This window comes from Saccostrea cucullata, unplaced genomic scaffold, assembly GCF_032062105.1.
Source record: "Saccostrea cucullata isolate Sc308-1 unplaced genomic scaffold, CSIRO_AGI_Scuc_v1 ctg7877, whole genome shotgun sequence".
NCBI classification, from domain to species: domain Eukaryota; kingdom Metazoa; phylum Mollusca; class Bivalvia; order Ostreida; family Ostreidae; genus Saccostrea; species Saccostrea cuccullata.
Genome location: NW_026933342.1, coordinates 9,977 through 26,192, shown reverse-complemented (window position 1 = coordinate 26,192; position 16,216 = coordinate 9,977). Strand labels below are relative to the sequence as shown.

The 16,216-nt window shown below is 32.0% G+C and overlaps 1 protein-coding gene across 1 annotated transcript; it reads left to right on the top strand.

The window, feature by feature from the left end:
- Positions 1 to 461: 461 nt before the first annotated feature.
- LOC134238057 (multiple epidermal growth factor-like domains protein 11) lies at positions 462 to 12,794 on the top strand. The gene is made up of 8 exons (XM_062720186.1): positions 462 to 652; positions 795 to 935; positions 2,150 to 2,287; positions 2,393 to 2,527; positions 11,218 to 11,358; positions 12,072 to 12,203; positions 12,414 to 12,525; positions 12,614 to 12,794. The coding sequence occupies exons 1-8, from the start codon at positions 490 to 492 to the stop codon at positions 12,765 to 12,767; spliced, it is 1,116 nt and encodes a 371-aa protein (XP_062576170.1). The 5' UTR covers positions 462 to 489; the 3' UTR covers positions 12,768 to 12,794.
- The last annotated feature ends 3,422 nt before the right edge of the window (positions 12,795 to 16,216 follow it).

The following is a 16,216-nucleotide window of genomic DNA, read 5'->3' as shown; positions in this document are numbered from 1 at the left end:
TGAATATTAATTTTTATAAAAAAAAAATTAAACAGTATTAGGTGTAAATGAAAAGTGAATGAAACCAATATTAAGTTAAACAAGTGCACAGCTGAGGGGAACATCCCTTCGTGGCAGGAACTTCACCGGTAATGACAATGTCTTCATATGCAAGATAAATTCTCAAGAGCAGGAAATATTCAATTCAATTGATCGAAAGTCAATAGGTTTCGTCCTTTTACCATGTCACATAGTATGGGGAAGCTTTGAAATGACAGTGCAAAGGTTCTCTTTAAATCTTGCACACAAGCTGTAACGGACACACAAACATACACAAACACACCCTCTCCCTCACACATCCTCACGCACACCCCCTTACCCAAAGTAGCAATGCATCTATTCCTCGGCAACTAGCTGTGCGAGGAATTAAGAAAATTGAAAGATATGTATTTGTTTTTATATATTTGATTATTATCTGTATGAAGTTAATATTGTAATCAAGACATATATATGCAATTCTCTTCTTATGAAGCCTGTTCAAATGGAAAGTATGGTCCTGATTGTTCGTTATCTTGTTCTGGACATTGTAAACATAATCTCACTTGCAATCCCATAAATGGTACCTGCTCGAATGGTTGTTCAGACGGATGGATGGGTGTGATTTGTAACAAAAGTAAGCCTTTGCTACCGACATTTATCGAAAAGATAAATATTTAATTATCAGAATTTGCATATGGAAAATATATTCTTTTTAAAGAAACGATTAAATTGATAAAAAAAAAAATGGCGAGTTATCTGTTTTCATTACCTGTCAGCATGCGTTTCTGGAACCTTTGGATCAGATTGTAAAAATAACTGTAGTGGAAATTGCCTTTATGATTTAAACTGCAACAGAACAACGGGAAAATGTGACAGCGGATGTAAACATGGGTACCAGGGAGAACTTTGCAATGCAGGTAAATGATTGATTTTTACGAAATTATTTGTCTTTTACAAATATTATTTTTATCACTTGAATTTTAATGTATTTTGCAGCTGTACGGGGTTGTCCAAGAAAAGCGCGAACGTTATGAATATTTCAAATACTATTCAACGAAAACTAATATTTTTGCATGCTGTTGGATAATGATCTTTTAGCTATTTTTACAAAATATTATAGGCCTGTAATGTCACATGCATATCAGGGCTGTTAAATATCCTTGGTCGGCGCACGCCAATTTTTGACTTTTTCAAATAACATTACATTGTCAATGAAGTTATCTTTGTTATTAGGCTATACGGATACATAATGTCCCAAAATATATAAAGATATAAATGTTAAACTGTTTTATTTCAATTTATTTTAAGAGTGATATTCAGTGATATTGTTTTTTTTTAATTATTACTTTTAAATTTTAAGCTGCTGAGATCTGAGATCGCTAATAAAATGACTATTTTAAAATCTCTAAAATTACATCTCGCCAAAAATAAAATACGAATTTTTAATAACAAATCAATAAATTTACGTCGCGCTAAATTTTCTGCTTATAGGATAATTCTCTTTATGATACTCGTATCACGAAACAATCCTTTAACGTGTCAATGAAACGACAACGATAATACCGTATATACTTGCTTAGTAGTCGATCCGTCTATAAGTCGATTGTAATTTTTGAGGTTATTTTTTTTTTACATATTTGCCATTGACCCGCTTATAAGTCGGTACAACATTTTGCCAGAATCGGTTGACAAATTCAACCCAATGCAGAGATATTTTAATATTTTACAAAATAACGCCACTAGGGTAGTTCAAAACACCCGTGAATTTTTTTTACTCTCTTAAAAAAAAAAAACAAAAAAAAAACTCTTTATTTCACCGTCCAGAAAAATACCATTCTCTTTATGACTCACCTATAAATCTAACATAGAGTTTTGGACCAAAATTTAACTCTCAAAAATCCGATTTATAGTCGATAATATACGGTAATGTATGTTTTGCAGTAATTACCCGATACTAGATGAACGGTTACGGTTTTCCAAAAAGCCATTCTTAAAAAAAATAATATGGGTTGGTAACTATGTCTTTGATTACGATAACTACAAATTTCTTTTAGAAAATTCATAACGTTTAAGAAAATTATAACAGAAACTAATTTTGTTTCCAGGAATTAAGTTTTACTACAAATTTCAGTATGTAGCTTTGGATATTACGGACATAACTGTTTGAAACAATGCAGTCCTCTCTGTTTTGGAAAAAGCTGTCATAATATCAATGGAAACTGCAACTTTGGGTGCATCAGCGGGTACCAAGGCCCAACTTGTGAACATTGTATGTATGCATGTATTTTACATGATTTTTTTTATTTGAACTTAGAAATTATCGTTTGAAAGTTAAAACATTTTTGAAAATAGATTGATTACATTGTAAAAATAGCTTGCAACAACGGATCGTATGGTCAGAACTGCTCCTTGAGATGTGAGAAATGTGTGAATCAATCCTGTGATCCTATTTCCGGCATGTGCCATTATGGGTGTGAACCAGGATGGATAGGCCCTCAATGCTCTGAAGGTATCTTCTTAAAATTTTAAGTGATGTTAAACTCAGCTTTGTATATGTGTGATTATTTTCAATGCAATCTTAACTAGTTGTTTATTACAACAAAAACATTTAAAAAAAAAACCAACTACATGTAAAGCTGAGGCATTTGCATCGCAAAGGAACATGTTTCACTATTAAGACTTACTACCCGAGGTATGATGTACCTTAGTTCACTAATTCTTAATTATCATGCAATAAAAACTCGTGATTTGTGCTTCAATCTTATTGGTCATACCTATCTTCATTAAGGACAGAACACGAATATGCTTCTTTTGGGCGTTATATCCAATTTGTTAATAGAAAACCTTACTTTTTTAGAACCATGTGATTTATTTGTTTTAGGTAAGTGACACATTTGATATTGTTTAAAAAAATCCCTCAATCAAATGAATTGCGTCAAGTGAAAAGGAACCTTCGTGACCAAATTTTTGAAAATCGGTTTTTCACCGTTTCTGAAAGAGCTAGTTTTTTTTGAATATTTTGATACCAAATATTTTATTATATACCTTCTAAATTCTAATTAAAACTCCAAATAAAAACAATGCAATGCTAACAGGATAACGCTGTAGATCGTTGAATAACGTCACATGTATAGCATCATTGATAATTGGAACGTGCCACGTGATTACTAAATCACCCCTTTGTATTAGTTAGAAATTATTTTTTCTATAGATGTATTTTAAAGTTTTTAAAATTTATTTTTCTCCAAATATTAGCATTTTGATGATCGTACACATTGTAAAATGGTGATAATTTAAAGGTCGTTGAAAAAATATCATCTTAATGTACATGTTCTGTATATTGAAATAAAAAAGTAAGTAGTAAATTTTCAAGGAGTATATTCAACGACATTATCTCAACTTCATTTGTGGGAAAGGGCTTTATAAATTTTTTTTTTTACAGAGCTCAAAAATGGAGTCATCAGACAAAATTATAAAGAGTTCACAAAAATAAGAGTCGGTATATATAAGCAATGATTTTACAATCGCAGTGTAAATTGAGAAAGTTCTTCGGCAACACTAACAAAAGAGGTGCAAAGCTTCCCAAATATCAAATTATTTCGAAATGCCTAATACTAACAAGAACTATTCAATAAAGGTTGATAATCAAATCCTTTGAAATTTTCTAATGAAAAACACATTATTCTAGCTGATAGAATTTGAAGAACAACAAAAATTTACTGTATTGGCGGAACTGTCATGGCTTTTATTACAAATTACATTCACAGACAACATGCAACTGGCATGTTCATTCAAACATCAGCAACATGCAACTGGCATGTTCATAACCTATGCGCCGATCTTACAACTGGTAAGCATTTTGGCAGCATAGCATTCACAAATATCAAACAAACCATATCATAGCTGGGGGACCTGGAGATAACAGTATCACCCTCAGCAAATGGTTACTTGTCAAAATTGCGCTAACACGAAAAGGTCAGGATTATCACATTCACAAAGCATAGTCCATAGCTTTCTTCATCAGCGTATAAGCCACGACGATTACTGAAAATGTCACATAACACTACAGTCAGGATTATCACATTCACACAGCAAATAGAAGTCCATAACTTTCTTCATCTGACAGTGTATAAGCCATGACGATTTCTGAAATTGTAACTTAACAGTCAGGATTATCACATTCTCACAGCAAAGTCCATGATGGCCTTCTTCATAGGTGTGCATGTACAAGTCATGACGATTTCTGAAATTGAAAGAAAACACACAGCAGAAAAAGGAGCAGAAAGAATTCATTGAATAGTAAATACATTTAAATACTAGTATTCAGACCAACCCTAGTATTTAAGGGAGGGAAGGGAGGGGATTTCGTCTGCACTGAACAAGATGGGAAGTTGAAAAGACCAAGCACATGCGCATCAAAGCTCAAGTATTATTGACCCTAGAACCGTAACGATAGATCCGCATAATTCCGGAAAACGGTTTGCACTTTGTAGCTATTTATAATCTCAAAAAAACAAAGCCATAAACGGCCTCCTCAATAACTGTATTTATCTTTTAGGGATAAATCTGATTATTTCGAAATGCCTAATACTAACAAGAACTATTCAATAAAGGTTGATAATCAAAGCCTTTGAAATTTTCTAATGAAAAACACATTATTCTAGCTGATAGAATTTGAAGAACAACAAAAATTTACTGTATTGGTGGAACTGTCATGGCTTTTATTACAAATTACATTCACAGATAACATGCAACTGGCATGTTCATTCAAACATCAGCAACATGCAACTGGCATGTTCATAACCTATGCGCCGATCAACTGGTAAGCATTTTGGCAGCACAGCATTCACAAATATCAAACAAACCATATCATAGCTGGGGGACCTGGAGATAATAGTATCACCCTCAGCAAATGGTTACTTGTCAAAATTGCGCCAATTGGATTTCAAACGTAATGAAATCCAACCGCCATCAAAGCGGCCGAATTTTGACAAGTCAATATCATTCACAAATTACACATATACACAAACACATTTTTTTTTACATCATCTTCATAAAGCCACAACAGTTCCAAATCCCAAAATTCGTAGACTCATCACTTTGATGGCCAAACAATGCCATTACATTACCAGAGCAGAAAAGCAGCCAGCATTGTTCATGACATGATCACAATGGCAATGATGTAACCGTCATTAATAATGCTATTATTTACATCTAAAATGTAACAACTCAAGTCTGAGATAATGCATCTAACACCCATCTTACCTTGTTTTTTTTGTTTTTGTTTTTTTTTAAAAATTTTTTGTTCAGACATGCCTGGCAAATACATATGAGTAGCACCCCAATTTTAAAAGAGAGTGTTTTGAAAATTTCTATTTCAATACCTAAAAATCTCAATTCTTGTACAATCAAAATACTTCAAATCTGGTGTGCTGATTAAGATGTTCATGTACCTAACCATTGATATGGCAAAATAAATGGTCATCCTGTTAATTGCAAGAAAGTTTCCTATAAACTAAAACACACAGTCAACTCCAAGTCTGATATGCTGATAGTGATAACTATAAACTAAACCTTTCCATTCTGATCTGTTTTAGAAAGACACAACTTCAATCTGATATTTTCATAACTTACTGTAGATTTAAAACTTCAGAAAGATGAAGTGCATTTCTTAGACTCTCATTTGATTTGATCAAAAATTGCAGTGGCAAATGTAGACCAATAATAATGGTAAATTATGCTCGTACATGTGTATTTTGAATGTGTTCCCATTGATAAAACAATAAAACTTTTTAGTAAAAGAAGGCATGTTAAAGGACCTCTGATGTCATTTGAACATTTAAATCTTCTTAAACCTGTCAGAATTTTTACACAATGAAGGAGTTGACTGGATGATCTACTGGAGGTGGCCAAAATGAAGGCAAGTAAAATCGTAATCTAAAGTCATGAAAACAACTATGGCTTTGACATATGCAATTTTTGTGAAGTTCAAAAAGCTAACTTCAATCAAATGATTGAATTGCATGCACAGTCCTCCAAAAGGTTCCAAAATTAAATAAGTACTTGATAAGGATAACATTAAATCTACCCAAGGTGCCAGCTGCCTGAATCTGTTCCACTGGAATTGAGAAATTGAATCTGCTATCTCACTTATACTGCTTAAATGAACTGCTTTAAACTGAATAGTAAACTTCAAAGAAAGCAATACTAATGCTCTCATGAAAATCTTAACCCATTTAATCTTAAATGTTTTCCTATTTAAGATTTCAATCAAAGCTATTATAGTATTATGTCAACATGCAATATCAATTACCTGGTCTGACAACAAGTAAAATCCTTAACTTTACGAACAAACTCTGAAAAGGTTATTATGTCTTTTCTTGTATCAACATTCTAATCCTGTGACCAACGAAGATAAAACCAGAAAGTTTCAAAACTGACACCACAAACCATTGAACCTAAGCCGTCTGAATAAAATTATACATCTTTTTAGGATTCCCATTCTGACTCTGGAAATAGTGTAGAACTATTAACTTCACTAAGAAATGTTAACCAGATTTGAAGATCACTATGCATTTCTCTGGAAAGCCTTACCAAGTGATGCGACTAATAGTAACACCAAACATTTAACCATATGATTTCATCAACATGTAAAATTCTACCTGCCGGCAAGGCCTTTGTAACTAAAGCTTAGCCTAATGAACCAAGACTGAAAGACCGAAGCCGCCTTAATGTAATCTAAGGTTTCCACTGAATTTCAAGTATTTCTTTTTGTAAATTGAATGATTACCGACTTTATACCTAAACCTAAGAACACTATGTATGTTGTTGGACTAGAATTTACCTCTGAAATATGAACATGAATATGAAATATTTTGAAAGGAAATAATAAAAGTTTACTTTTGTTTGTACCATGAGCTCTAGCAAATAATAAAATCATGTAGTAATGAAAAACATTTTTAAAGTTGATGCTATACTCTTTCACCCCTTGTAAAAAACTGGATTTTTTTTTTTTGAAATAATTAATGCAAACAATATTTAATATGGCACAATCCATCAGTAACATTTGTGAACATCATATTTAACAAACATTTAAAACCAAGAAGACAAAAATTTCAGGTATGACTGGTAACAACCTGAACTCATTTGAAATATCCATTTTCCATAGTTATGCATAATTTGTACCATATAAAATGTATATAAGTTTTTGTACTATATATGCTAACAGCTTGACTGGAAGATAAATAATTAATTGAGGAAATTTTGGGATTAACGAATTCATAAAGTTATACTCTTTCCATGTGGAGCAGATATATTGGTGATTACCTCCAACTTTGAAATGGTGGGGCATCAAATGGACCCATTATTATGCGACCTAGTTCATGCAATTTCTTTGTTCAGTTTAGCAAATAATTCATCTTTATGTTCCAATGCTGAAACCATATTTTTGCAAGATATTAAAACCCACCCTGATGGACCATCATAGTTCAATGAGAAACTGAATATAAATCATGTAAAATTTGTAACATTGATTGGAATGAAACCTACATCCAAAATATGGGGAGGCCATGGGTCATTATTGCCTAAGAGGCCTTTATAAACTGGGTGTCAGATTGGGATTGATATCTAATTGATGAAAGACAATGCGAGTCGACCCTTACAGGAGAGCACAAATTCGCCTGGGGGCTAGTGAATTGTAATGGTGGGCAAGTGAAATTTTATCCCTTTGCCCGAGGGCAAGTGACTCAAAATTCAAATCAATATGTAAGACAGATATAAAGCTGGTCATAGTGACTTGCATATTGTACTCAATATTTGTCTCTCTTCTTAAAAAATATTTATAAATATAAATACAGTATTATAGTTTATAGTAGGGCAAGCAAAAATTGGGTAGGGCAAGTGTTTAGGTTTTCCAAACAAAACTACATCATACTGTTTATTGAACGCCTAAATCTAAAGTGAATGTCAAATTCTCCCACCAAGTGTTGTTGACTGAAGCCCCTAGCCTTATTAGACTGATATACATATAATGCCTTGAACACATTAATTTCTTCAATCTTTAAACACAAGCAGTTGCTTAATTTAATCAGCTAGATATAACTGCATTATAATTTCATCTGCTGGATCCAACTGCAATATTAACTTAGCAAGAAATATATAATCATTAATGTTCCAAAATTTTTCCTTGTTGTAAGTGTATGCAGGGATTTATCAGTACCTTCTCATAAGCTGAAATTAGGCCCCATGCCAAATTGAAAATAATTTTTTTAATTTAATTTGGAAGTTTTATTCCTGACCCAATTGGTAAACAATGGTTTTACATTTAATTATCTTGAAGAAAAAAAAGCAATATTGTCTGTAATTTTATATATAGATATCCAACTCATTTAACAAAGTTACAATTACAACATATGTTTAAAAACATTGCAATAGTGTCGTCATATTTTAATCCGAATTTCCTTGTTTTTTCTATAAATGGTGATATTGTGTAATTATACCATATAAATAAATTATTTATCCGAGGGTCTTGCTACACGTGCAGGGGTCTGGCCTAAAGCGATTTCATATTGCCTCTCCTTGAGGAACCATCACTCTCAAGTCAATAACATCGTTCTTGCAAATAATTATAAAACCGACAGAATTTTTCTTATTACTTATCATGCTTATTATTGATATTTAAACATGCATTCATTGAAACAAGAATTGAAAGTAAAATTTTCTTGTTTTACATGACCATTTTTTGAAGAATTAGTCGATAGATTTTAAACAAATTCATACAACATGAATAAACATGATAACTTTACGCTATTTTCATACTTAAATTTCTTCGATTGATAAAATACTTGCCGATGACACTTGATTATTTTTCTTAACACCATTGATTTCGTCTGCACTGAACAAGATGGGAAGTTGAAAAGACCAAGCACATGCGCATCAAAGCTCAAGTATTATTGACCCTAGAACCGTAACGATAGAACCGCATAATTCCGGAAAACGGTTTGCACTTTGTAGCTATTTATAATCTCAAAAAACAAAGCCATAAACGGCCTTCTCAATAACAGTATTTTCTTTTAGGGATAAATCTGATTATCATGATACTCTGCAAATATCATCTATAATTGAGAAGGTACGGAACTCTCGAGGTTTGAAAAAATATATATAAAACTTTGCTGATAATATGAATTTCAAGACAATGATTCGGTACTTCATTCATTGATCAAATATATAGGCGATGTCTTTTTTTCTTTTTTTTAGAAGGAGGGGTGGGATGGAGATATTGTGTATGTACCAGTGTTTTCAAAGTGGTTATGGTCGAACTAAAAAAGAATTTAATAGTTAATTAAATACGTGAAAACGAAAATGAACTAGTAAAATCTAAACGAAAAATAAATTGATTTTTAAAAAAAATTAAGAGAATAAAGAAAAAAATCGGAATTTATCCTTGGAAGGCTTCCCTTTCCGTAGTAATAAAAACGAGCACATCCAAAGAAAAGGGAGATCAAACCTGTTAATTAATATTATGTAAAATATATCAACTCAAGATGTGCTAATATTTATAGTCCGAAACTACTGTTTTTGCCTGAAATAAGATCAGTAATCAGAAAATAACATTCAAAACCTACATGTGTATGATTCAATACATGACCTATTTCGCTCTTAATTTTCGACTTTAACAACATCAGCTTCACCTTATGTTACTGTGCTTAGTTTTAATTTAATTAATGCAATTATTTTAGGCAATATGAAAACAAGACCACAAATTAGTTTTGAAAATGACCACTGTTTATTATCTTCACCTTTTATTGCGTCATACAGTTAAATTTCCAAACCACAGAGTGTCACGCCAAAGGTGACGTGTTAATTTTAGGGAGTAAAAAGACGGAAGTCTGTATGCCTTTTGCTGCTTCATCCTTTATAACTAAGCATGGCTACAGACAAAGTTTCTTAGCTGCTGCATTCATATTTTTTTTCCTTAATATGAATTTACAAAATGCTGTTGCAACTATGCCAGAATCAGTAAACATGATTCGAATATTTAATCTCTGATAACAAACTTTGGGCACTGAGTCGCCAATTCTCGGGCCTTTCTGTCTAACGGAGAAACAATCTTGAATGTGTTACATGTATCCCCCTAAAAAAATCCCCCCCCCCCAAAAAAAACACATTGAAATGAATGGTTGGAACCACTTGCTTATCTGTAGAGACTGGAGCTCAGTCTGAAAGGCCAAAAAGCGATTGTTTTCAGAGCTTCATGAGGTAGACACGTACATTGATTTGTTGATGAACATTTTTGACAGCTCACAAATAATTTAAACCATTCATAAACAATCAAAAATTAAATTAGTTTACATATTTTTTTGAAAAAAATTACCAGTAAACCTGTAAATTGACGACATTGAACATTTTTTCAAAGACAATTTTAGGCGTGTCTATTTTTTAAAAATATGTATTACACAAATAAATTTTTGTTTTGCTCTATCGTATAAAACTTTTTTCATCGGCAAACGCACCGGCGCGAAGTCACGTCTTTGAAGAGCTATTATGACGTAATTATGTTTATGTCACGAAGGTCCCTTTTCGCTTGACGCAACTCAAATGTATTTGTTTAGGCCATCAACATAACCTTTTAGAAGTTCAGCTATTCAAATTGGTAGTGCTTTATGACTGTGACTGAATTATTTTTGTTTAAACCAACATTAATTGGTAACAGCGAAATAAAATCTTAATACATCATTTATACAAACTTTTGTTTGTTAGAGTCACCAATGTTTGATGTCGAAGTGCTCTACCAACGATTATATTGTTACAGCGTCCTCCGTGAGAAGTGTTTTATTAGATTAATATGAAAAGATTTTCTAAGGTCAGATTTGCTAGTTCTCGCATATTTCTATGCTTTGCAATGATCGTAAAAGGTTCCCCAATGTCCCTTTCAAAAACACGACTTTTAATTTTTCTCATTGTATTATGCTGTGAAAGAAGAGGGTTTTTGAGGATAAATGCAATATTTAGTGTCCTCTGCATTGTAAAAAGACCAATGCTTCGAAAAAATGGAAAATGCTTTGGGTATGCCAGTGGTCCGACAAGATAATAATTAAGCTGATGTTGCGCTTCATGTAGAATTTTTAATGTTGCAATGTTTTATCTATGCATCTTTAATCAATGACATTTTTTTAAAAAAAATTCTCATATCCTTGACAGTATGTACCGCAGACAAATATGGAACAGACTGTATGTTTTCTTGTAGTCAAAACTGCGTTAACAAGGAATCTTGTGACCACGTGACTGGAGTTTGTAAAAATGGTTGTTTAGATGGATATAAAGGAGAGCTATGCAATTTAGGTGAGCTAAATAGATATATATCTATATTTATATTTTATAAAGGCATTTAAGATTGTTTTAGTTATTTTTGCAACCTATTCTTGGTATATTTTGTCTTAATGTAGTATGAGTTGTGCTAAAGCATATATTAAGTATACAATATGTTTAAATTTGTGAAAGACAACATACACTTGAATGCAGAAAGATGCTTATCAATGCATACTTTTATGGTGTTTTTTTTTTTAATACATATGTTCAACTTATATAAAAGATTATCAGGGACTATGAGGAAATTCATGAAATGCTTCATAGAGACAAAAGTACATATTCATATCTACCTTTCCCTATCAAATCAAATCTTATTTTTCCTTTCTCCCCAAATGCTTATTTATCCGAAATGCAATGAAAGGACACGAAAAGATGAGATGCCAAAATGATAAATATTTTTTTTTCTTATTTGGCTACAAACAGATTTATGATAACTCAACAAAACAATATACTGTCCTCAGATTTGACATGATAAAACCAAATGTATAACTTTATAAAATCAATTCAAATAAAGCCTTGCAAATACTCTTTTCCTCAAAAATTAATATAACATTAATATTAAAAAAAACACGCAAAAGATAAGACTGCAAAATAGAACCATTCATATCAAAGAAAAAATGAACCAACAAATTTCAAACAAATCATTAATCTGAAATTATTAGAAATAACATTTTATTTCTTTTCAGTTTGCGGTAATGGTTATTTCGGAGCAAATTGTTCCAATGTTTGCTCTAAGAACTGCTCTGATATATGCCATCATATTGACGGGACTTGTAACTGCAAAGCTGGAATAGAAAATTCTCCAGAATGCAAACAAGGTAATATATGAAAGCAATCAGATAAGCTAAAAGCAAATGATCATGAATAGAACCACATACACAAATTTTTATATTCATCAACAGTACCATTTCAATAGATGAATAAGTTATTAAGTATCATTCTTTCCTGTTACGTTTATTCCTATAATCTGGGTTGAAAATCTCTGAGTGTATTCATCTATTATGGCTTTTTCCTATATTTGTATGAAGTTTCATCATTGACAATGGCTAGAAAATGTGATGATCACTGGTTTTATGCTATTGGAATGTCCATATTCGGCATACTGAACGTTTTGACCTGTGCATTATGGATTTGTGAAAGGTATTTTTTTCTAATCTATTCTTTAGTATTATAAAAAATATAGGTGCATTTTTTAAAAATGTTTTTAAATTTTTTTTTTTGTATTTAGAAGAAAGCAAGTAAAAGTGAGAAGATATTCCTCATCTCACTACATAACAACTGAAGTAGACATAAAAGAAAAGACTTCTGAAACACATGAATATCAAGACGTGAAATCCGTATCACGCGATTTTTCGTACCAAAATCTCACGTTTGAAACCTGAAAATTTTCATTATACAGGATTTGACTAGGTGAGTTCGGAGTCTGGTCTTCAAATTTCATCAGTGGTAGTTCTGGGGAAAAAGGATAATGATACGCAGATTTTCTCCGGACTAATAGATATATAAAATTCTTTTAATACTTTACAGTATATTTAAAGTGGCTCGCCGGACAGAGAACTGGAGTTTCTCGATCGAGCTAATGGCTGTGCAAAAATCCAATCATGAGAAAACAGTTTTCTCGACATATAAAGAACTGTAGCTACATCAACAAGGACAAGAAAAGAATATACTAACACGTCAATAATTGAAATTTTCAGTTATTATTGAGATAATGAAATATAATTTATATAATATCTGACCACTATGCCAAATGGAGAGAGAGAGAGAGAGAGAGAGAGAGATGTAATAATCTTTCTATGACGTTTATATTATACAGGGTGTACCAAAATATATGATACCATTTTAAATAACCATAAAAAACAAATGCCTTAACCAATTTCTTTGATTTTTGCCTAAGTTATAAATTGAATAAATACAATTTTATAGCACCAAAATATGGCGGGAAAATATCTCACTTTTTTTGGAATTGTGATGTCACAAAATTACCTCATAATATTGCATTGAAAACTGTCTTTGAATTAAAATGGATTTATCAAAGGAGCGAGCTACCCTTATTTTAAAACTATATTACCGAACCCAGTCTCCAGTTACTGTAACAAGAATTTTAAAAAGAGATTTTCCAAAGGAAAAACGAGTAACCAAGCAGCAAATATTAAGAATTGTAAAAAAGTTTGAGCAAACGGGATCTATTCAAGACAACAGATAGAACAATGGAGGCAGACCAAAGTCGGTGAGGATTCCAGAGAGCATTCAACAGGTGCGGCAAGTTATAGAGGAAACAAAGGAGCAAAGATCCGTGAGGAAAGTTTTAAGTGATGTGAGTAACACTATGTCATGTAGCCGATCCAGTGTTCACAGAATTTTAAGATTTGACCTACACTTAAGCCTTATAGAATATCTGTAATGCAGCACCTTAAGCAAAGTGACATTGAGAGCCGCTTTACTTTTGCTCAATGGATGAGGGAGCATGACAATATAGTCAATGACATTTGGTTTTCCGATGAAGCTCATTTCTACCTAAACGGGATAGTAAACAAGAGAAATTCTCGATACTGGGGTAGCGAAAAACCAAATCTTTATCTGGAGAAACCTGTTCATGGAGAGAAAATAACAGTTTGGGCTGCCATGAGTTCTAAAGGGATAATCGGGCTTTTTTCTTTGAAGATGAAACTGGCGAAACTCAGACTGTTAACAGTACTCGCTATCTGAAACTTTTGAAGAAGAAATTCTTGCCATGTTTAGTAAGAAGGGGTTTTAATCCTACGGACATATGGTTTCAACAGGACGGAGCTACGCCTCACACAACTCGAAATGTTACTGACTGGCTGCACGAAACATTCAATGGAAATTTGATCTCTTTCAAAACTGCACACATTTGGCCTCTTCATTCCCCCGATCTAAGCCCTCTGGATTTCTTTTTGTGGGGATACCTAAAAGACAATGTGTACAAGCCAGAGCTTGAATCCTTAGCAGACTTAAAACATGCAATTCGGAGGGAAATCAGGAAGATAACTGACGAGACATGTGCCGCAGTCATTAGAAATTTCATGCAACGTCTCAACATCGTCACTAGCCAGAAAGGACGTCATTTGGAGCACATCATGTAAAAACAGTATCAAAATTTAAAGTGTTCTAATTTTGTTGTTTTCTTTTTAATGTCTATCAAATTATGTTAACAAAATTGGACAATATATGACATATTAACAATGCATTTGTTTTTATTCAATATTCATTAAGTTGTGTTTAATTCAAACAAGAAATGGTATCATATATTATGGGACACCCTGTACTTTAACTTTGAAACATCTTAATGTATTTGGTTAAAGTACAATGTACGTCTCTATGATGTGCTGGCATTGTCTTATATCAATAAAAAACATTCCATAGAAATCTTTCATAATCATTTCATCCTACGTTATAAAAGGTTTCACTGTTAATTGATATATAAAGTGTATTAAAGAACCTATATAATATCATATTTCAGCGAGTAGAAACAAAGTGAATTATGAATTCTGATGGACATACATGTTTTTCACACCCAACATATATTCAAGGCACTACTCCTTGATTAATAAAGTACAATTTTCGTTTATCTTCAAAATAATATGAGAACCACTCTTTAAATCACAAATCTCTCTTGTATCTTAAAAATTGTTTTTCATTTTATTAAAAGAAATTGCACCCTAGAAACACTATTTATGAGTTAAATAAGGAAAATAAGGAAAAAAGTACATAAAGATAAATAAAGGTACAGTGTATGATAAAAATGAGGAAATATTCTACTGATTAGACATTCGGTAGTTTCGTTTGATCATTTCCCTGTATTTCAGAGATCGTGTAAGAGGTAAAATGTGATAACATCGATAAACAATATAAGGAATAGAAAGATCCAATAACACTGTTTTGATATATAAGAAAAAATAAAACGAGGATATATTCCACAGATAGGACAATTAGTAGTCCTCTTACTTCCCTTCCTTTCAGATATACACTGTATACTGACATGCAATATAAGAAATTGTTAAAGCCAACAAAGTATTAGTTACCTGTGTTTTTGTATCTATCAATGGAATGACATTGGTAAATGCTTAACGATATTAAAATGTAAAGAAAAACCTGTGTTTATTATTGAAAATTTCCTACCTGTTGAAATGAAGTAACAGAGAGAAAAGGGAAATAATTATAGCCGTGTAAATTTTGAAAAAAAAATCAACATAACATATTGATTTTACTTCTTCCTTAAAATGGTATATCTAATGGGTGGATTATAAAACATTATATTGTTAATGTTAACTATTAATAAGAACACGTGAACTTCATGAACGTCATTGAAGTGGAAATTGCATAAACCTGATAAGAAAAATTATTTTCGTGGCTTGTATAGGGTGCAAGATGTTTCGGGACCCCGACGTTTTGAGACCTGACAAATACGACGTTTCGGAACTAGCGACAAGACGATTCGGGACTCGGGTTAATTTTTTTCGGGAACTCAACAAATTATTTCATTATGATGATATAGCATATTATTCAAAGTACACATAGAATGCATAGTTCATAATATTTCAAAAGTAAAGTTTTCACTGCACATGTACTAGCTTGAGCCTTTGTTAATTCTGTAAACAAATATTAAATTAAATACCTAAAATTATTATTGAAAAAAGGAGAGAAAGAAAGTCTTTAAAAGAAATACACGATGTCCGTGGTCTTCACACAGCATTTACGATTGTCTCCTTTAACTCTACAAACTCTCGTATCAAACACTTTCAATAAATCAAATACATATTTCCAAAAATATTTTTTGAATTAAATTTTGGTCAAATTTTAACCAAAT

Bases quoted from the DNA above. Each gene is read 5' to 3' on its own strand.
- LOC134238057 (XM_062720186.1), top strand. From the start codon at position 490: ATGCAATTCTCTTCTTATGAAGCCTGTTCAAATGGAAAGTATGGTCCT. The intron at 11,359-12,071 runs GTGAGCTAAATA...ATTTCTTTTCAG, and splicing joins AGGAGAGCTATGCAATTTAG to TTTGCGGTAATGGTTATTTC. The intron at 12,526-12,613 runs GTATTTTTTTCT...TTTTGTATTTAG, and splicing joins GCATTATGGATTTGTGAAAG to AAGAAAGCAAGTAAAAGTGA.